The sequence below is a fragment of the Homalodisca vitripennis genome, chromosome 3, assembly GCF_021130785.1.
Source record: "Homalodisca vitripennis isolate AUS2020 chromosome 3, UT_GWSS_2.1, whole genome shotgun sequence".
In the NCBI taxonomy this organism is placed as follows: domain Eukaryota; kingdom Metazoa; phylum Arthropoda; class Insecta; order Hemiptera; family Cicadellidae; genus Homalodisca; species Homalodisca vitripennis.
Genome location: NC_060209.1, coordinates 5316027 through 5338442, shown reverse-complemented (window position 1 = coordinate 5338442; position 22416 = coordinate 5316027). Strand labels below are relative to the sequence as shown.

Here is a 22416-nt window from a genome sequence, read left to right as displayed (position 1 = left end):
GTGTAATCTGCATATTTTGCATGGTCTCAATAGAACTCAATAAGAAGCCTTTAAACCATAAGGCTTTAAGGCATTAATTGGGCAATGTCAAGGCAAATCCAATGCACCCTTCCAATAAGTTTTTATTCATAAATGGGCATGGTTAGACAACGGTTAGAAAAAATTAATTTTCTCAGTTATCCTCCGCTCTATGATAAAACCTGATACAACATTAGATTTGCCTTGACGTTGCATAAATATATTGTATTTTTATTAAACTTGTAGATTAAAAAAATTAACTTTGAACATTTTGAACTGCTGCCATTTTTAAACAGATACCTGCATAAAATTAATAAATGTCTTGTGTTATGTGTATGGATGTTGTTTGCATATTCCATTGTGTAGAATTTTATGTAAACAGAGACTTCAAAAATGTAAAGGTTTGGCACTGTTAAAATAGTATAGTTAGTATAGTAACTGTATAGTTTGTTCAAAATTCCTATATTTAAAAAAAGATGTTTGCAATGTGTCTGAGGTGGCACTTGAAAGATACACCTGAGTGCCTTCTTCTAACAGAAAAAAATTTGGTTTAATTTTGATTCAGTCACACCCCACAATACTGTAGAGTAAGAGTCATGTGCAACTCGAGCAAGCAGTGGTAGACCGATTTCATTAGAGCCAAGTTTTTTTAGCTCTCTGAGGCGTTAGACAAAAATTCCCTTTGCTAGCCTTGACACAACTGCTCAATCAGTCTAAATACTCGTTCAACTTCACCCCCAGAAAGTCAACCTATTGAGTGACATCAAGCTGTGTATCATTGATGGAAAGGTTTAGAATGTTTTTAAATTTTGAAAGGCGCTTTTGATTAGTTTGAATGCGGAAAATTTTTTCTTTTTCACGATTTAATTTCAAAAAATTGATTTTGAAAAATTTAGCCATGTTATTTATTTTTGTAGATGCATTTGCTTCGAGCGTATCAAAATTCTTATGCCTGGTGATAATTTTGGTGTCATTAGCAAACATAATAAGGTCGCTCCCCAGGATGACCTTTGTAATATCATTTATGTCAATGATAAAAAGCAGAGGCTCCAAAACTGATCCCTGCGGGACACCATTTGTAATTTGCCTTTCATTGATTTTATGAATTCCATTTTGGATTTTGAAACGTTTCATCTCAGACACCTGGCTTTTGCCGCTAAGATAGGAAATCATCCAACTAAAAGCGTTTTCAAAGACACCAAGCGACTTGAGTTTACCAATCAATATATCAACATCAACACAATCGAAAGCTTTGATAACGTCGGCAAAGCACCCTAAAAACGCCTCCCCAGCTTCCAATGCATATATTATTTGTTGGCTTTTACCTGTTGAACAACGTGGTAAAGTTTTATGAAATGGTTGCGAGAAACACTGTGTACAGAATATGTATTACTGCCTTAGTTGCCTTAGTTTATTGAGCTGTTACTCAACCACAGTAACAACAATGCTACATGTCGATTACATGTTGCTAATTGCTAATGTTTTAATAGATGCGCCAACATTGAAGGAGAGTGACAAGATGAGGGTATGAAAGTTGCAGCTTAAAGAGTGGATTAGGATATATCTATAAATATAATCTAAACCGAGGCTGTTCTTATTTTTGAAAGCAAGTTTTATCCACTACCGGCTTGCTAGACCTGACGTAGCTTCACCAGAGCCCCGTTAGCCGTCTCTTTGAGCCGTTGCCCGTCCCTCACGACGAGGACGAGGGGTTGGACTTAGAGGGACATAGTTAAAGAGATGAAAGAGGGGAAATCTGCGGGAATAGACGAGCTGACGGCTGAGATGATAAAGGCGGCGGGCCCATTGGGAATTCAATGGTTGTACAGAGTGATGAGAGTGATTTGGAAGGAAAAGAAGATAGATAAAGAAGACTGGAAAATGGGAATAATAGTGCCGATTTTTAAGAAAGGCAATAAGCAAAAATGCGAGAATTACAGGGGAATAACTTTGTTGTGCCATACACAAAAAATTTATGAAAAAATACTGTTGCAGAAAATTAGACCAGTACTGGAAGAAACAGGAAGAGAGGAGCAATGTGGTTTTAGGAAAGGTAGGTCAACGGTGGATGCTATTTTTGTGATGAGACAAGTGTTAGAAAAGAGGTGGGAATACGGAAAAGATACAATGGTAGCGTTTATAGACCTACAGAAGGCATATGATAAGGTACTGAGAGAAAGGATATGGGAGAGTATGAGAAAGAGAGGATTGCGTGAGGGAATAGTAGAAAGAATAAAGAACCTGTACGGCATATGTAAAAACAGGGTAAGAATTGAAGAAAAAATATACAGATACTTTTAAAACAGAGAGAGGAGTAAGGCAGGGAAGCATATTGTCACCTTTCCTTTTCAATATTATAATGGATGAAATTATTCTAGAAGTACAAGGAAACAGAGGAGCAGAAGAACTTAAGACAATAGCATATGCGGATGACATAATGATATGGGAAAATAGGGAAGAAGAGTTAGAACGAGAGTTAAACAAATGGGCAAAAGTGGCGAAGAAATATGGTTTAGAGATGAACATACAAAAATGTAAAGTAACGAAAGTAGAGAGAAGGGATGGAAATAACAAAGACGTGTTAGTTGAAGGAAAAAGACTTGAAAAGGTGAAGGAATTCTGTTATTTAGGAAGTATCATAACAGATAGGGGCACAATAAGAGAAGAGATAGGAAACAGAATATGGAAGAGTGGAAAGTTTTTCAATATGGTAAAGAAGATTGTGTGGAGTTGGAACATTGGGAAAGAATCAAAAGTATTGATGTATAAATCTTATTTCCAACCAATTTTATTATATGGAGCAGAGACGTGGACGTGGACTAAAAATGATTTAAGCAGATTGCAAGCTGCAGAAATGAGATTTTTAAGAGGGATAGAGAAGACTACAAGAAGAGATAGAATAAGGAACGAAATAACTAGAGAAAGATTGAAGGTAGTTTCACTGCAAGAGACAATGGAAGGAAGAAGAATACAGTGGATGGGGCATGTGAAGAGGATGGGAGATAATAGAATGCCTAGAATAGCACTGGAGAAGGAGGAAGGAGGAAGAAGACCAAGAGGAAGACCGAGAGGAAGATGGGAGGACCAAGTGTGGAAAGACATAGAGAGAAGGGGACTACAGAAAATACAGGTGGATGAAGAGGAGACCTGGAACGATAGACTAAAGTGGAGGAGGCTGTGTACGACGACCCGTGAGAACGGAAACGTCTGACGATGATGATGATGATGATAATCTAAACCACATCATGCAAAAAAAAGGAACAAAACAAGAAACAGACAAGTAAGTAAGGAGCTAAGAATAAATGAATAAAGATTTTTATTAGTAAGTTGGTTTGTTGTATCTTCGTAAATTGGGGTGGAATCTATTAAACAAATTTGTTATTAGAATTAATTATAACTCCTAGTTTAGTGTGTAAATATTTGAACTGATACTGTAAATCAGGCCTGCTTAACTCATATCTGATGACTGGGGCCTTGATTTATATCTTCTTCTTCGGATAAGGGCGCTAGTTGGGTACCACAGTGACAGGAGCGCTAGTCATGAAACATTGTTTTTTGTTGGCTAAGAGTTTATTATAGTGTAGTATTAATACCAAAATACAGCTGTTAAAAAAAATGCTATGACAGTTATTTATTATTTAAGTTTCTTACAGTTCTTGTTGAGTTACAACTTTTAGCATGGTTTATCCACATTGCTATATTTATTCCAGATTAATATAATTGATTGAAAATTCTTTTTAAGAAATTCATGGACTCAGTTTTCTTAGTTACTTTAGCTTATAAATACCTTTTGTGGCAATTAATGTTGTATATTTATAATATATTTCAGTAAAACAATTTGAACCCCTGGGATGAAAGTTGGCAGATCAGTAGTTTTTGGTAGTATCAATCAATTTGAAATTGGTGCCACAAGTAAGGTGCCGGAAAGTAGAGCCTTCTGTTTCCGGTGAGATAGGGTGGGTACTATAACGCTAGCATGTGGTAACATCAAATCTTTGCAATTACTTTAACATTGACTTTCCACTCTACTATTTTTTGTTACCATTCTTACATACTAGAAACAGATCTGATATTCTCTTTGCTTCCATAGGTTAAAACTTATGAAGAAATTTGCCTGATACTAAGCATTTTAACCATTTACCTCAAGTTATAAAATATGGAATGCTTTGACAAATTTAAAATTGATAAAAACTTGTGATAATAGTAGGGATCTTTATTCCCTAGATGAGTTTTTTTAACTATCAATACATTAGTTAATAAAAGTTCCAAAACATATTTTAATCATGTTAAATAATAGAACACATCAAAACACTGTTTTAATGGTGTAATAATTCATTAGATATTTATAATTTTTATCCAATTATATTGTAATTTCTTGAATAAAAACTGTACTTATATTGTTTTAAAAAGAATTGTATCTGGCTTTGAAAAAATAAAGAGTATTTGCATTTCAGTCATTAATTTTCCCAGGTGATGATTTCACTTACATATGTTTTATTAATCTCTGCTAGTATGAGTATACTTAACACATGTGATGACAACTTATATTATTTTAAGTGTTATTATTGAATTTAACATAACTTTGTCTATTACAAGAGTGTTTAGAATACGAAATGGTAACGCAACATACAGAACTATGAGACGTTTTTCTAAAACATTGAATAGAATATCTGAAGATGTAGAGGGAGAGACAGCTCAGCAAGTGAGATACAGCCTACCAGAAATGATATTTTTAGGAGTCAAAGATAGTAAAGAGCTCGAAGAAAGGCAAAGAGAACTGGAATATTTCAAGTTCGTTTCTGCCGGAGACATTGAAAAAGTCAATGAGTGTTTGACAGGAGACAAGAAAGTGAGTGTCAACTGTATTAATTATCAGGGACTTTCTGCTCTGCATTTGGCTCTGAAAAATAACGACACAAAAATGGTGGAGTATTTGCTGAAAAGAAAAGATTTAGACTTGATGGACTGTGCACTTTACGCAGTGAAACTGAATCAGACTGATAATGTAGAAAGGATATTTAATAAACTGAAGACAATCCACCCTTCCTTAGAGTTCTCACCTTGCATCAATTCTGCAGAATTCCCTGAGTACTTAACACCTTTAATAGTTGCAGCCCAGTGTGGACATATTGAAATGATTCATTTTCTTTTTTCTCGTGGTCATCCCGAGATTCCCCAGCCTCACAAGCCCACTTGTGTGTGTAGCGAGTGTGTTACCATGATGAAAGAATTAGACCCTCTGTTGATTGCCACCAAGACGTTCGATACGTACAAGGCTATTTGTAGTCACGCGTATATTCCCAATGTAACCAATGACCCCATCCTGATGGTTTTCCATTTGGTAGAAGAACTGAAGGAACAGGCTGTAAGATACAGGCTCTTTCACAGCAAGTACGATGAATTGATAGAAGAAACAGAGAAATTTGCTGCTGATTTGATAGCTTTTTGCCGAAACACATCTGAAGTTTCAACGGTGTTAATGACAAAAGAAGGATCAGACCTTCGAGGAAATGTTATATTTCCAAGGCTGGTGTTGGCAGTGGAGTATGACCAAAAATTGTTTGTCGCTGAAACAAATGTACAGGAAGTTTTACAAACTGCTTGGGTTGAAGATTGGTACGCTTGGAGGAACTACTCAAAATTTAAACGTTCATTGTTTATTATTGGGCGTATGATATCCATAGTATATGTATGTTTTACATGCTTGTTCCGTCCAAAGTCAGACGATGCTAAATTTTACAATATTCCAGTGAATCGAATGGTCACCTCAGTATCTTCATACATTTATTTTTTAATTTTGTTATACTTAGAATCTAGTCAAGAAAAAAAAGGACCAGACACGGTACGATATCCTGGATGATGCAGGATTAAGGTTTATAATTATCATTTTTGTTATATCATACATAATGAGTTTATTCCGTATGTGGGTTTTGGAAGGAACCAAAAGGTTTTTTTCGTTCAGATGGAATATTTATGACTTTGTTACCCAGCTTCTGTTCATGTTGACTGCAGCATTTTGGATATCTGCCATCGCCACATTGAGTTGGCAGCCTGATTTGGAACGTAAATATTGGCACTACTTAGACCCTCAGCTGCTAGCTGAAGGGTTTTTCTGTCTTGGAACTGTAATGGCATTCTTCAGATTACTCTTTTACGTTCAACTGAACCATGCACTCGGTCCTTTGCAAATTTCATTAGGAAAAATGACTGTTGATTTTTCACAGTTTCTCATTATTTTCATCATAGTTATCGGTTCTTTCACTGCAGGCCTTTGTAGGCTGTATGAATATTACGATGGCATGATCCAAATAGATCCTGAAACGAATGCCACAACTCGTCAGGAGAGTTCTTTCATAAATGCTTATGACACCTTTACAGTTCTGTTCTGGGGACTGTTCTGTATGTCTTCCCAAGAAGCAGGCGTGGTAGTGATTGAAAATTTACCATCGGAGGGAGGAGAGCTAGAAGCTATAAATACACACGACTTCACCCAAATGGTCGGCTACTGTCTATTCGCTGTGTACTGTGTGTTCACTGTCATCGTACTGATGAATATGTTGATTGGAGCTATGTCCAACACGTTTCAAAATGTGACTGATAACTTGGACATTGAATGGATATTTGCACGTACTGAGATATATTTGACGTTCATGTCCCAAACCGTACTGCCTCCACCACTGAACTTTCTCCCAACCAGGGTTGGTGCCAGTGTTTTTTCAGCGTTTCGTAAAAAATTCTTCAAAATAGAAGAGACACCTCGAGAGGACCAAGAGAAATTTGAAAATGTAATGGGAAAACTAGTGGCTCGGTATTTCAGCAAAAAAAGAAAAGAAGAAACGTCTGGTGAAAAGCCAGACAGTTCAGTAGATTAAGATATTTAATTTAATAAAGGAATATACAAATTTAACATTAATATTTTTTATTGAGTTAAGCTGCTTTATGTTAAACCCTTTTCAAGTATGTAATTATTGATTATTTTTATATAGGTCAAACTAGTTAGTAAAAAATAAGCTTCTATAGTTAGTAAACAAGTATCAATAATTTATCAATGACTATTATGTATTTAAAAATGTAATTTTCTTATAAATATGTTTGTATTTAAAACAAATCAAATTAATAACTAAGTAAGATAGTTGTCCACTCAGATGGTTCACTGTGGGAACCTTCAGTTTCATAATGCTTATTACATTCCTATGTACTTCTTCCTATACAGTTTCTTGCTTCAAACTTATTTTATTGTTCCAAACAGAGTGGCAATCATTAGTGTAACCAACAAAACTATTTGAGCTCTTATTTAAAGCCCAAGGTCCACAGTATTATATGTGTGACTACTAAGATATATTTTATCTAGTTTCTACTTAAGAATGGATTGAACATTGGCTAATCTCTTGGGTTTATCGATTATAATCCAAAACCTAAAACAAGAAACTACCAGATGGCAAACTTATGCAGCTACGGTTAACAGCAAGTAAAGTAGTAGATTACTTACAGAGTTACTAAGGATTCCAATTTGTGACAGTTTAGAAAATATTAAAATAGCTCTTCGGCCCTCCTGTGTTTAAAAGTAGTAATCTACTCTCCCAAACACACTATTTCATTAGCTATGATGAAGAAGAAAGCCCACTTATAAAGCTTTGGCACATACTTCCCTCCTAGAAAATGTTTGCACAGAAAACCCCAGAATGTTAATGAATCTTTTAGTACAACATTGGAGTAGAATCCCAAAAAATACATTTGTGGGAAGAGATACCCTTGACATTGGAGTTATGAAAGTTTAGTAACATGGAATGATGGAAATGTAGGAAGAATGAACATCTCTACAGAGTTGGATTCCATGATTATAGACTACACTTTTTCTGTGCTCAAAGCCGTAGATGAAGCCTGCGGCAGGAATGGCGATTGAGCTTCCTTGGAGACAAGGATGTAGACAGCGAGGGGGTCCAGACCCCACAAATTTAAACTTTTTAAAATTACTTTGTTACCAAAGATTATTATTATTTAAATAATTCAGTATTACTGACATGTTCTGCTGAATGATCATTCTCAACATTGAAATGGGTCAAGAAGCTTTTAAGGAACAAAGTGGGGAATAAGCGGTTGACTGCACTTGCCTTACTTTCTGTCCACTACAGGAAAATATCAGTTGTCTTGACCCCCACCCCCAAAATTCTTTCCTAGCTACGTTGTTGCTTGGAGGAAAAAAAAGGCTAGAGTTGAAAGAGGAAGGAAGTAAAAGGCATACTGGTAAAGAAGAAAGTGGAATATATTAGGCTTTTAGATAAGCCTAAGTAGAATGAACTAAATTAGATCTGATATCTTCAGAAATGGGTGGACTTAATACAATTCATTTGACATAAAATCTAATAAATATGACAACTATTTTTACGCCATAAAAACATCAGTTTCGCTTTATTCCTGTCCTTTCCCAGAGAATCAGGCAAAATCTTTTGTTAACCATAGTTTGCTAACAAAACGTTTCTGGACATATGTTTGTTGAACTTTTTTCATTATTTTGAAGAGAGGAAACCAGCTGTGAATTTTGCTGGGTGACTCATAGGACACCATGTATGTATAACTTCTCAGATATACTCAAAATGTTTGTAAAACATATAGTTAGGTTTTACAATCATGCTCTCATGGGCATGTTCTCTTTAGTTCATACATATTAGTAAACATTTGGTTTAAACTATCATGCTGTCCACATCCCTCCAGATAGATTCAGCATTTGTGGTTGTTGTCCACTTGAAAAAACTTGTGAGTCAGATGTATTTCTAGTTTATGTTGTCAACACTTAGTTATAAAATATTTCTTAAAACAACGTATATTACATCATTATCTAGTCAGTGTGACAAAATTCTCTTAAGTATTGGAAAAGTGTTCAAGTGGTGTTCTACAAAAATAACATAACTCAGTTCAAAATAGTACAGAATATTAATAAAACAATACTTTTCCATTAAGGTTTATTTTATTATTTGTTTTGTTAACATTTAGTACTATTTTAAAATATTTTCCAATTGCTCCTAGAGTCTTCAATAACTCACCTTAAAATACACAAATCTTGTTCATTTTTGTTGATTCTCTTATAGTGTATAGAGATTTGAAAATTTCCTGTACCTCTATAATAATAACTACTGTGCATTATTCAACACTCATCTCCTAAAATAGGATATCTCACAAATAAAATAAGTCACCTATATGAAGGTGAAAATACTTTTCCAATTTAAACAAACCAAATTTCTAGAACTCTGTTTTTGAACAAAGGGCTCGGTCTAGGTTTAATACGTTTGGTTTAAACTTTTTACCAAATAATAAATATTCAATTCCAAATCGTAATAATATGGCTAAACCTATATAATATAGTAGCAGTTACCCACGGTTCGCACACAGTTCTGTTGGCAGAATGACAGCTTAGTTATACAATCGCTGAGTACTGGTGCAGAACCCAGGAGGGCAACTGTCTGTAATTTTACCTGAGCTGAGTGACAGATCAGTACGGCCCACACTTAGTGGACTGACGAGTGCAAAGGCTTGGGCCAAGATCTTGTTAGCTCACAAACTTTTAGCTAAACATTTTTTCTAGGGATGACCTACATTTCATCTTCACTGAAATTGCCAATAATATTGGTTCCCAATCAGTGCACAGTTCCATCAACTAGCAAAGCCTATCTGTGCTGGTCACTGCAATATGCATTGTGACATTGTAAATCTGAATCTCCCCAGTCAGTGCACTCGTATATCCCAAGATGTCTCTGTACTGTATATTCAAATGCAGGGGAAATAAGTTCATGATTAGTGAAGTACCAGCAACATGATCTTTATTGAATTGAATTTTTTTTTAATGCTACTTAGTCACACCTCATAAATTCAGACTGCAATTCAGCAAGTCTTTACAGAAAAGGCTGACAAGAAGAAATTAATTGCGCAGTGATGAGCAAACCCGTGAGGTGAGAAGATAAACATTACCGGCCCAACATTACGTCCCGCAAACACTGACTCCAAATTCAAAATAAACTCATGTATCAGGATTGCTCTGCTCCTTCCCCTGGTGATAGTTTGTGCACTACACATCAGTTCCATCCCTTCCCAGGCTGAGCACTTACTTAAGCCACTGCCTGATCTGTAAATAAAGTCAATTGGAAGGGATAGCAAATTAACACTGCATAAATGTGGTGTAACTTTATTATACTAGTACATGTAGACAGCAGATATTAAAATGAAAATTCATTTGAATCTTTTAAAAAAACAAAGTCTCATACTATCTTGTGACGTATGTTTTGTGTCTAATGATTTTGTACTCGGAAACTAACAAAAATATCGCTCTTACCTTAAAACAATGAAAAGACTTGTACACAACTTAATTACATTTACAAGAATGGCAGATGTAGTACCTAAGCAGTTTTAAAATATCCTACATTTGTATTAAAATTAAATATGTACTAATTTTATGTGAAAATTATTCTACATAAAATGAAATTAACAATATGATACAATAAAAGTGAACACTATACAAAACAGCATTGTAATCACAACCACAACAAAATGAAAAACTACAATAAATAATTACACAGTCTATGACTAGCAACTTATGTGCCTAGGATAATACTGAATTTATTCTATTTTACACTTCAAAAGATTAGATGTAATAAACATGTTTATCAGTACATTTGCAGATATAACCCTAGAAATTAAATGTAGTAAAACAGTATTTAATAAAACAAAACGATTTAAAATTTTCCCCTTACCCAATAATGTGCTAAGTTTAAACACTTTGTACAAATTCATTAGACAAGTTTTAATTCAATACATTTTATTAGGCTACACTTCATACATAAATACTCACAATTTCTCTTCCATCTGTACAAATTCACGATTATTCCTATAACAAAATTCGACAAGTCCCGTCACCATCAACAAACACAGCCTCGCAAATAAAACCTACTCGACTTATCATTTTCTACAATTTGGTTTCAGCTGTTCTAAAATGTACTTACATTTAAAACATGGCGTTTAGCGCAGCAAAGATACACTGCAACAAATGTAAAAATCATTTTGATCCCAGCACATCTGCAACAGAGCATAAAGCTTTTCGTCAATCCTTTGAATTGCTCCCAATTTAAAACTCGTTGATAAAATGTAGTAAGCAATCTGTAGAATGTAAGCAACACCGATCAGGCCGTCAGAAGCCTTTAGACTTTGAATACAACAGCGAATTTTGGCACAACCTCAGCTACCCTTCGGACTCCGAGGGTAGAAGATCAATGTCTTCTGACCAGCTGAGATCCATGGCAGTCGTTGCGGCTGACAGACTTCCAGAGTCCGATCCGGGCATCAGCTCAGTAACTTTCTTTGAGGTGAGATTTTGATGTTTCAGGTCAATTTTGATTTTGTGCTCGATCAAGTACTTTCTCCTCCTTTCCACCAATTCTGACGCACTTCCTGACAAACTATCATCATCTGAACAGTACCTCTCCACTTCCTCATCGGAGTCTCGAGTACCAGAATCATTGTCGGAGGTCTCTTCTGAGATCATCGCTTCCCCTGCAGATTCCTTGGGTAGGGAAGAGATCAGTCCGTCCACTCTGTTGATCATGAGGATCTCCTCATTATCTATACCTTTGGGTTCATTTCGTCTGCTCCGAACGGAAATCTCAGATCCGCCACTGGAAGAGGACAGCTTCGGTGAAGCAAAGTCTTCTCCACCCATAACCTCAATTTTCTCTCTATCGATGTGACGGTCCAGGTCTAAAAAACTGAGACGGTCCTCACCGATCGTCTCGACCACGATGAGATCCTCTGTGTCGTCTATCTGGCTGCCTGTCTGGGACGGTGGGCTGACGGAGGACTCTCGATCCCACTCTGCGGCCAGTTTCCGTGGCACAGGCACCTCCGATGAGTCAGAGTCGAAGGAGAAGGAGCGAGTGCGCTGAGGCTTGTTTCCCGGAACGCAGGTGGTGGTACGACTACGCTGGCGCTTGTGTGGGTTAGGTAGTGTGCGTGTCTGATGCGCCGGCGACGGTGTGGCCGACTGTACTGCTCGCATGCTGTGGGCCCTGCGTACCAGACGAGTCGCCACATTCTGCGGGGCTTCATCGAGGTCCAGCACCCAGGACACAGAGTCGCTCTTCTCCACCACTCCCTTCACTTTCGGCGACTGTGGTGGTGACCCCTCCTTCGGCACTCCTGTCAGTCCATTCCTGAAAACAACAACTACAATGTACTGTGTGTATTTATTCAATATGACAGTAGTTTATTAAAACTGTATGATTAAAATAAAACACTGTTCTATAAGCATTATGGATTATGATATTTTTATTCTCGGAATATGAGTTCTTTTTTATGTTTTTAATATAATAAAACTGTTAAATTAAGTATCTCTAATAATGTCATATAAATACTTTATAATTATTTAACCCTCTGGCACTTAAATAAATGAACACAAAAGTTTTTCCCTTTTTTCCTAATTTATCAAGATAATCAACTGTTTGTATTATTGATTACAATCAGTTGTTTACACATTACCTCTGATGAGATTCTCCATGGCAGTGTTTTGGAGTAGTCAGGTTGGAGTGTGGGGATGACAACAGCTGGATGTTCTTAGCAGCTGTGAAACATAACCTTAGTTATGGTAAATAATCTCATAAAAAGTCATTACAATATTAGCCTTCTTGTTCCATAACTTACATTGAACAATATAATATGTTAAGAGTCGTGCACAATTTATAAAACCAGTTCCATTGAGCTTCTTTCTTCCTATCCCTTAGCCAAAAGATTTTAAGAAAAAGTGCAGCGTAAGAGTGAAATGAGAAATGTAATTATATGTTAATGATGAAATGTATAAAATTTATTTGTATATTTTACTACATTTTCTAATGAAAAAGACAACATCACAGAAAATTTACCAGTGCCCTTAGTAGCAGAAGACCTTTCTCTCTAAAAATAGTGTTGATAATTTGAGTGAGTTGGACTTGCTCTATATATATGCTTAGATAAAAGAGAAAAATATTTGTATTGTTGTTAACCACGATTACAGATATTTAGACAAAGTCAACAAGTTATTAACTCACAGTAATGATCAATTTATATAAACAACTACATTTACTACAAGACATATATATATATATATATAGCAACTAGTTACATACAGTTGTATCATGATAGTCTGATATTTGAAACTCTTGACACCATTTTGTAGTCCAATAATCAGACCATCAAGATTCAGCAGTAAATACTATTGATACTTGTAGTAAATGTAGGTTTATATAAATTGATCATTACTGTGAGTTCATAATTTGTTGACTTTGTCTAAATATCTGTAATCGTGGTTAACAACAATACAAATATTTTTCTCTTTTATCTAAGCATTCTAGTTATAGCTGACTTCAATTCAATTCATGAACTGTTCACATATATCCAAGGTAAATTCTGAAGTATGGTATGGTTTTTGCTTAGTCACATGAATTCATACTGACTGTTGGGTCAGCATTTAGTTCGGTACTTTGGTATTAAGCGTACTCTGTCCCTAACTAATATTTTTTTTATTTTGCAGTATACATAGAATTACATTAGGTTATCATAAATAGATATGAACGGAAATGCCCCAGCTATCAGTGCAGGTTTCAGTGGTGCCTTTCTGTGTACGATTTGTAACTTAAGCCGAATCATTACTGCTAACTGCTGTAGGATATTTTGTCCGTTCTCAGACAGTTTAACAACTCTCTGCATTACTTTTTCCCTTAGAAACAAACAATTACAGTGGACAGTAACTCGTGTGACACTCACTGGTAATCTCCTGGTTGAGCGCGGCCAGCGCACTGACCACTTCCGAGCTGTGCTTCAGTTTCCACACGAGCTCCTCATTATACTGTGACAGTCGCTTATTCTTGCTGTCCTCCTGCTGCACCTTCTGCTCCATCATTTCCTTCTCTGCAGCCAGGGCCCTGTAAACATTACAGCGCATTTCACTCAGCTCTTAAACATAAAACTAGTTTTTATAGAATTATGACAACATTGACGTTAGCTTATAATCAAAACCAATCAATTAATTATCAACAAATAAAGGATATATAGTTGATGTTAAGGTTGCTACCTAGATCTGCTTATTGCTTATTAAAATATTTAACAGTAGAAAATTTTATTTCATGATTTAACATGATTTTCAATTTCCTAAATACATATTGCTTATTTAATAAAAGCATGTTAATTGTCTATGTATTAGTAACTTATATTTGATATTAGGATAAATTTTTTTAACTGTTAAAAAATAATTTTTATTTAATTTGTACAAAATAATTACTTCATAATATATTTATGTCGTTAAACTAAGGAAGTTTTTTTAGAAAGACTGTTTATTATTTATATGTTAACATTTAGGTTTACAGACTATTATTATACTGTAGGCCAAGTAAATTAATAATTTTTGGCAAAATGTATGATTGATTACTACATCATATATAGTATGCTCTTTTCTATCTTTCAGACATTTTAATTTTACTGAAGATCTCAGATGCTTCTTTCAATGTTCTTTAGGACTTTTTAGCAAAGACCAAGATTAGGTGTGTGTTCTGCATCATCTGATCTGAGTTGTGAGGTTAGGACTAGTCATGAAAGATTTGATTTATGTTCAATAAATTTGCAATGTATTCTTAATAAAATTCAAAAGCTAGAGGTTCTGTGTGACCAAAAGGCCATAGATATATTGTTAGTCCGTGAACATTGGTTAGTAAAAGAGGAAATAAGGCTTTTCCGAAATATTGTCAATCTTCAACTTAAAAATTATTATTGTAGAAGTACATCAAGTGGTGGGGTTGCTATTTTTATAAACAACAAAGTCTCTTTGCAAACTAGGCCTATAAATGAATATGAGAGAGCTTTATGAAGAACAATAGGTTGAATTTATGAAATTACTTATTCCTGGCTGTAGTGGCAATGTACAGACCACCCAGTGGGTAACCTATAAAGATTTTTTCCTTTTGGAGATTTTTTTACTTATCTAGTAAGCTTAAGAGAAATTGTTCTTATTGGGACTGATCATAACATTGATCTGATTAATCCTGCAACTGGAGCTCCTGATTTATTGAACGTCCTGAGATCTCATAATTTCTAGTGTGTGACCAGAGAAGCTTCTCTTGATAACTTTTTAATTAATATTAACAGCTGGCACCATGATGTCGGTGTTAGCGATTACCAGGTTGCTGATCATAAGCATGTTCTTTTATCATTAACCAGTGATCAGACTCAAGCTGCCCCTCCTCTATCATCCAGGCTTTAGAATATTTAATGATGTACAAATTCAATTGTTTCATGAGTTTTTGGAGATAAAAGTGGGGGAGTGGTATGATCAGATCAGGTATATGACTGCCAATAACGCTTTTGTGAACTTTTTGTGTTAATTTTGACTATTACTTTCCTGTCCACGTAAAAAACTGTAGGCCTACTGTAATGGGCCTAGGTTAAAGACTGGTATACCACTGAAGTTTTTAGGATGAAGGTCTTATAATGTTAATACATTATGTATCTAAGAATGCACCCCATGTTCTCCCTATGTTAAGTGCGCTTAGGAAAAATTACTGTCTTAAGACTAAAAACTGGTAAGACTGATCCTAATGCCTTGTACATTTCTGAGGCCCCTTTTTTCATAGCCATCTGGCCTATGGCACTAGGTTATTCATCTAGGGTTTGTAAGTTATTGCTACTTCGAAAAGAAGGCATTAAGAGCGATTTCAAAGGCTGGCTGGCTTGACCATTGCAGCCTTCTGTTTTGTTGAAAACCAGATTTTGACTGTGTATAACTTGTATTTATTCCAGTGCTTAATTGCAGTTAAGGAATATGAACATGAATTTTTAACAGTAAGTAATGTGCATGAATGTAACAAGAAGTAACTGTAATATTTGTGTCTAGGTGTAGGCTTAATAAAACTGCTAACAGCTTCCCTGTTTCAGGTATCAAATATTTTAACATGCTACTACAGGCAATATAAATTTTACCTAAAAATAGATTTTTGAAAGTTATAAAGACGGGCTCCTGGAAAACCATTTCTACAGTATCAGGGAATTTTATGAAGCAGATACCAGTGTAATTAGATTGTTTTAGTTTGTAAAGTTGTTCAATCACCTGTCTTAAGGTAGGCTTTCTATTTTATTTGTGCATGTATTTTTATAGCATGGACTGACTGAAACCTGCATGGTTTGTTTAAACTACACTAAATTATGACAGCCTATTGTATTTTTATACCTAATGGCCTAATAAATCATTGTATCAATATATTTTTAGTATGCTAAAGTGTATAATACATTTTTCTATTGAAAACTCTACATCTACATCAATAGGGGCATAGGGTACAATACAGTGACTTACTGTTCAACAGCAGTCTTCCTCTCCAACTGCAGCTCCAAGTCCTCGACGCGAGCCTGCAGAACTGTAATGCGCTGGAGAGCAGGTGGCAGCTGGAGGGCATCTCTCTGAGCGAGCTCACTGGTTTTCCGTAGTTCTTGCAGCTCGGAACTGCGCAACTCCAGCACAGCTCGTAATGATGCCACCTCATCCTGCAGCATCTTGCAACGGCCAGCAGTTGCCTGTCAGAACATCAGGACACATGTCACCACTCTGCTCCTTAAGATACTACAAAACAATCACTTTGTTTTCTTGCTTTTATTAGCATAATTGTATTATCTGTATTACGCACAGTTCAACATTTGTTCAATACAATAGTAGTGTAGAATACTGTTTTCAACTAATGGTCTCTACAGAGGGAAGAGTTGAATGTTCTTCTTTTGGTGTTTGGCTTGTTTGTTGTAGACAACAAGAAGACTCGTACCGGCTGTCTGAAGAACTGAACTGAAAGAAGCAAGTTTGGAATTGTGTAAGAAAATGCTGAGTCTTGGATTAATTAGTATGCCCCTGAAACAAGCGGGTAACTCTGATTTATCATGACAATGCATTATATCACATAGGACCACATCAAACTGTAAATTTCATTTAGCCGGTTCAGCTTCTATTGCTTACCCATCCACCACACAATTCTGATCAAGTACCTTGTAGCCTTTTTCTCTTTCCAACAATAAAAAATCAACTTTGTGAAAAGCGTTTTTCAATACCTCTTAAACTAAACTAGTTGACTTAGATTGTGAAGAATATGTACAAAATATGAATATGTATATATTGTTTGTGTATGTGGTGCCAATTACTATGAGAAGACTGTTATATATGTCAAAACTACAACTTCTATACTTCTCAGTCAGATAATCAATGATTACTACGTTGATAAATACACTCCTTGTTGGATACAAACCATACAACAAAGGCTCCATTCACCTAGAGTAAATGACAATCAGATTCTCAGTCGTACCTGCAGCTTTGCATCCTTATCAGAATGCATAGAATCAAGCAGTCTGCGGCTCTGTTCCTTGATGGTATCGTAGTCTGACTGCGTGGCTGTCAACCTCTCACTCAACTCCCGCTCACGCTCACTCAATCGCTGATTCGCCACTGCCTGCACTCGCTCCACCTCCTTCGAGTGTTCTTGCCGCAGACGACACAACTCCTGCTGGTGTTCTCGCCTCACCTCCTCCACCTACAAAACATTCATTCCCGTGCTGGTACGAGTTTTCAACTTCAAAACTTCAAGCAACTACAAAAATAATAAATATTCAATCTAGTACTATTATTCTTATTTCAAATACATTGGATCAATCCATAAACTATACCCAAGACCTAACTCACCAGAATTCAGTAATATTAATCTGAGGGCATTAACAGGAATCAAATAATAACCTTGTCAACAGCAACCATTAATATTTAGTTGAAAACAATTATTAGGACTTAATTACTTGTTGTTGTTAACAACATGTATTTCTATTATTGCTTTATTTTAGTATAAAATTGTTAACAAAAAAATAAAACTCAAAATTTGAATTATGTTAAACTTAGGTTGGCAAGAATTTTTGAAAAGACAAATTTAATGGTTTAACATTTTTTACTATTTATAGCAATTATATCTATGAATGCATATTTTACACATTCAAAAACTCCAATTTTATCTCAAGGAAAGGAGATTATCATAATTACAAAACACAAGAAAAGAAATGACGTGCATACATACCTATAGATTGACCTTCTTTGAAAAAAACCATGTATATGGGAGCAAAATCTTTTAACCCTTTGAGTGCCAAGTATTTATTATTATTAAGTGGGTATACTGAAAAGTGCCAGGTATTTTTCTAGTGGGTGTACCTAAAAGTGCCAGCCCTTTTGCAGGCATTTTGCAAGGTTTTAGTTATTTAAAAAATTATAAAAAATTCACAGTTCGATTATTTAATAAGCTATCAACATGATTCTTTTTTTATTTTTCTCTGAAAACTCTGTTTAATTAACATAAAATAACAAAGTTACCATAACACAAAATTTATGAATACCAAAAATGGACTTACCTAAAATAAATTCAATTTTTTTTTAATCTCATTTTTCAACCAAATTAATATGACCAAAAAAATCCTATCCTTTTCTTAGTCCATATCACTGGAAAGTGAATGCAATTGTCTGTAAATCTTGAAAAAATTATATTATTATCTTCAATAATGAGTAAGTTATACAACTTTTAAGAAACTATTGTCACATTGTTTCCGGTAGCCAGGTCAACCAAAATTGTTTATATGTGAGTTTCATAATTGAAAGTTGGATCGGAAGTGTACTATAACAATTTATTTTGAAAAGAACGATTCTTCACAAACATTTCAATATGATATTATTTAAAAATATTAAAGGTTACAATTTTTAGTGACTTTTTCCCGAACGTCCGGTAAAATCGGACGTTGGCACTCAAAGGGTTAATAAATTTCCAAATTATATAAAAAATATTACTAACATTATTAAGTTTAAGAAAATTCTAAAAGAATATATAATATCAAAACCTCTTTATTCAACAGATGATTTTTTTTTCAATAATTATTCAAACCATTTGTTTTACAAATTATTGAATATAGAGTAAGTTTATTTGTATTAATAATAAGAACATGTAGTATATTTAGTTCTTTTTGGTTAGTATTTTACATATGATACAATTCTTTGTATTGATGTACAATCTAAATGAATAAAGATTATTTTTAATTTTGAGATGGAGAAAATACTTCTGTAAATCTAATAAATAAATTAAGAACCCAAATGTAATTTGATGTATATTTTGATTTTATGTAGACCGCTTAAAACGTAATGCATACCTTGTTTGTCAGTCTCCATTCCAGTTCTTTTACAGTGTCCTCGTGACCCTTGGTAACTGGAATAACACAATTTCAGTTAAACAAGAGAATATTATAGCAGTTTCCCTGTAATTATTATTTATCATGTAAATGTATCATAAGTTATTGATAGTAATTGCAGAAATATTTTACATACACAGGTCATCCAGAAGATAAGGAATAACAACACATGATATGTACCAAATGATTGTGCTCACGCACAGCAAAATATAGGTGTGAAAATATTTTAAATTTTACTGTTCATATTCAGAATAAAATATTTACAAAGTATAAAGATTATTATATTATTCATGAATGGTACCATTATAGGGTAGTCGGAATGAGGGTAGCACATCGTAACATAAGTAGGTTTGTGTGTATCAACGGATATCATAACATAACCACAATCTAACTAGTAGTCCAGCTACAATAATGGGAGTTAGATTTTTTTTAATGTTTGTTTATCATATAAAAAAATAACTTACAAACAATAACTTCTATTTTTTATTTTTATAATAACAAAAAACTAATGGTTTTAGCCCCTTTCTTTAAATTTGAAAATTCATAACTCGTAACTTGTGATCCGATTAAGACCAGTTGTTTATAAAATGTTAGAAGAGCAATATGTTTGAGTATGTTATTGTAGATTTTTGGAATTATACAAATGACAGTTGTTATTAAGTTACCACTTTTAACCGATAATTAAGAAACTTGACATTGGTCACTTAATGGAGCTCTCAATGTTATTTTACAATACTACTCATAGTATTGTAAATTACTACTCAAAACTTAGATTTTAACCAATTTCATTGAACGGATTTTAGTTTACCGTGGCCAGTGCCTGCCTGTTGAAACATGCAAACCCTCAGACAGCTGAGAGCAGTGTTGCCAAGTCCACTCGTGCCCTGGACTGCAAGAACCCCTAATAATTATTGTTTGTAAATATTTGACCATTTACAATAATGGCCTTGGATCTACAATGGAAGGTGTAAAATTTAATTGCTTGCTATGAAGAGAATATCAGGATTTTTAAAGTTAGGAATATTTCTTTCCATAAGATTATATAGACAACAATAACTTGGACTGTTTGTTACGTCTGATTCAATGCACTGTTGCTCAAACAGATACAACATAAATATTGTAAATAATGTAAATATTAATTAGGGGTTACAGTTGGGTTACTGGAACTGTGTCAGGTGTAACAGAGATTACTTACGTGTCTGGACTCTCTGTGTGTGACTGTCCCCCTGTGCTCGCAGCTCTGCCTGGGTTACTGGAACTGTGTCAGGTGTAACAAAGATTACTTACGTGTCTGGACTCTCTGTGTGTGACTGTCCCCCTGTGCTCGCAGCTCTGCCTGGGTTACTGGAACTGTGTCAGGTGTAACAAAGATTACTTACGTGTCTGGACTCTCTGTGTGTGACTGTCCCCCTGCGCTCGCAGCTCTGCCTGGGTTACTGGAACTGTGTCAGGTGTAACAGAGATTACTTACGTGTCTGGACTCTCTGTGTGTGACTGTCCCCCTGCGCTCGCAGCTCTGCCTGGGTTACTGGAACTGTGTCAGGTGTAACAAAGATTACTTACGTGTCTGGACTCTCTGTGTGTGACTGTCCCCCTGCGCTCGCAGCTCTGCCTGGGTTACTGGAACTGTGTCAGGTGTAACAGAGATTACTTACGTGTCTGGACTCTCTGTGTGTGACTGTCCCCCTGCGCTCGCAGCTCTGCCTGGGTTACTGGAACTGTGTCAGGTGTAACAGAGATTACTTACGTGTCTGGATCTGGAACTCAGAGATTACTGTGTCTGGACTCTCTGTGTGTGACTGTCCCCCTGCGCTCGCAGCTCTGCCTGGGTTACTGGAACTGTGTCAGGTGTAACAGAGATTACTTATGTGTCTGGACTCTCTGTGTGTGACTGTCCCCCTGCGCTCGCAGCTCTGCCTGGGTTACTGGAACTGTGTCAGGTGTAACAAAGATTACTTACGTGTCTGGACTCTCTGTGTGTGACTGTCCCCCTGCGCTCGCAGCTCTGCCTGGGTTACTGGAACTGTGTCAGGTGTAACAGAGATTACTTATGTGTCTGGACTCTCTGTGTGTGACTGTACCCCTGCGCTCGCAGCTCTGTCCTGGGTTACTGGAAACTGTGTCAGGTGTAACAGAGATTACTTATGTGTCTGGACTCTCTGTGTGTGACTGTCCCCCTGCGCTCGCAGCTCTGCCTGGGTTACTGGAACTGTGTCAGGTGTAACAGAGATTACTTACGTATCTGGACTCTCTGTGTGTGACTGTCCCCCTGTGCTCGCAGCTCTGCCTGGGTTTCCTCTAGTTGGCGCTGGTAGGATTTCTTCTCCTCTTCTGAGCGCAGGTAGCTCACCTTCACCTCCTCTGCAACATCGGACACACATAAACATTGATATTTGAGGTTATGTTAGACTGGTGAGTATTAATAGATCCTAATGAAATAACTCCTACATATCGTATACTTTTAGTAACATTTTATTTTAAGTTTCTGTGATTTCTATTGATTAGAGGAAATTAAGAAGCAAAAACTAAAATTTCTAATAAATCTAACAATACCAAATTACAAAAAGGAGGCTTTGTCTATGTAATACTAAAATTTGTGATGCAAGTTAAGTTCTAGAACCAGAATTATTAAATGCGAACTTGATACCTGATTGATTTGTGATTCCTAAATATTGTGAATGTTGAATCCTTGGATTGGATAAGGCACAAAATAATCTAAGAAAATAAGTTAAATGACACACTTCATGTTGGTAGTTCTTTCTTACAACTAAATTCATACTAAGCAATTTTTATTTTTACACTAAATATGGTATATTAGTATGAGTTGGTTGCAAATTATGTTTATGAAATTGCAATGTTAAAGAAGACAGCTGCAGGAATAATTTATGAAAATTAATATAAAAATATCTTGCAAATTTGTATAAAAATATTTAAAATCTACTAATTACATTCAGCAAATAAAACAATTACTTAATTGGCTATTCAAACAGAATATTAAAAAAATACAAGAGTTGTATAATACCTAGACAATTACTGAAAATTTATAAAAGTAATCATCAAAATACATTGGAATAACAATCTACAATAAATTATTTGAAAATACTAAAACTACACCTGTCCAATAATATATGTACTGTATAATGTTAT

At 35.3% G+C, this 22416-nt stretch overlaps 3 protein-coding genes across 6 annotated transcripts in view; 2 read left to right on the top strand and 1 right to left on the bottom strand.

Moving 5' to 3' along the window:
* The first annotated feature begins 4541 nt into the window (after positions 1–4541).
* Positions 4542–5900, top strand: LOC124358598 (short transient receptor potential channel 4-like). The gene has a single exon (XM_046810903.1). It carries the CDS (start codon positions 4553–4555, stop codon positions 5876–5878), a length of 1326 nt encoding a protein of 441 aa, XP_046666859.1. The 5' UTR covers positions 4542–4552; the 3' UTR covers positions 5879–5900.
* LOC124358600 (transient-receptor-potential-like protein) lies at positions 5900–6919 on the top strand. Its single transcript, XM_046810904.1, has one exon. The coding sequence runs from the start codon at positions 5925–5927 to the stop codon at positions 6888–6890; it is 966 nt and encodes a 321-aa protein (XP_046666860.1). The 5' UTR covers positions 5900–5924; the 3' UTR covers positions 6891–6919.
* Positions 6920–10179: 3260 nt separating this feature from the next.
* The window catches only part of LOC124356546, a 290056-nt gene continuing 277819 nt past the window's right edge, over positions 10180–22416 (bottom strand). For all 4 annotated transcript variants that reach the window (XM_046807610.1, XM_046807611.1, XM_046807609.1 and 1 more), the window contains 7 exons: positions 21508–21630; positions 19231–19286; positions 17364–17588; positions 16373–16590; positions 13798–13955; positions 12538–12619; positions 10180–12212 (listed from right to left, as the gene is read on the bottom strand). In XM_046807610.1, the coding sequence (XP_046663566.1) occupies positions 11246–12212; positions 12538–12619; positions 13798–13955; positions 16373–16590; positions 17364–17588; positions 19231–19286; positions 21508–21630 (1829 nt within the window). In that variant the 3' untranslated portion in view covers positions 10180–11245. The remainder of the gene's footprint in view (positions 12213–12537; positions 12620–13797; positions 13956–16372; positions 16591–17363; positions 17589–19230; positions 19287–21507; positions 21631–22416) is intronic.

What these genes read in the sequence shown, in the direction of transcription:
- LOC124358598 (XM_046810903.1), top strand. Translation starts at nt 4,553, where the DNA reads ATGACAACTTATATTATTTTAAGTGTTATTATTGAATTTAACATAACT.
- LOC124358600 (XM_046810904.1), top strand. Translation starts at nt 5,925, where the DNA reads ATGAGTTTATTCCGTATGTGGGTTTTGGAAGGAACCAAAAGGTTTTTT.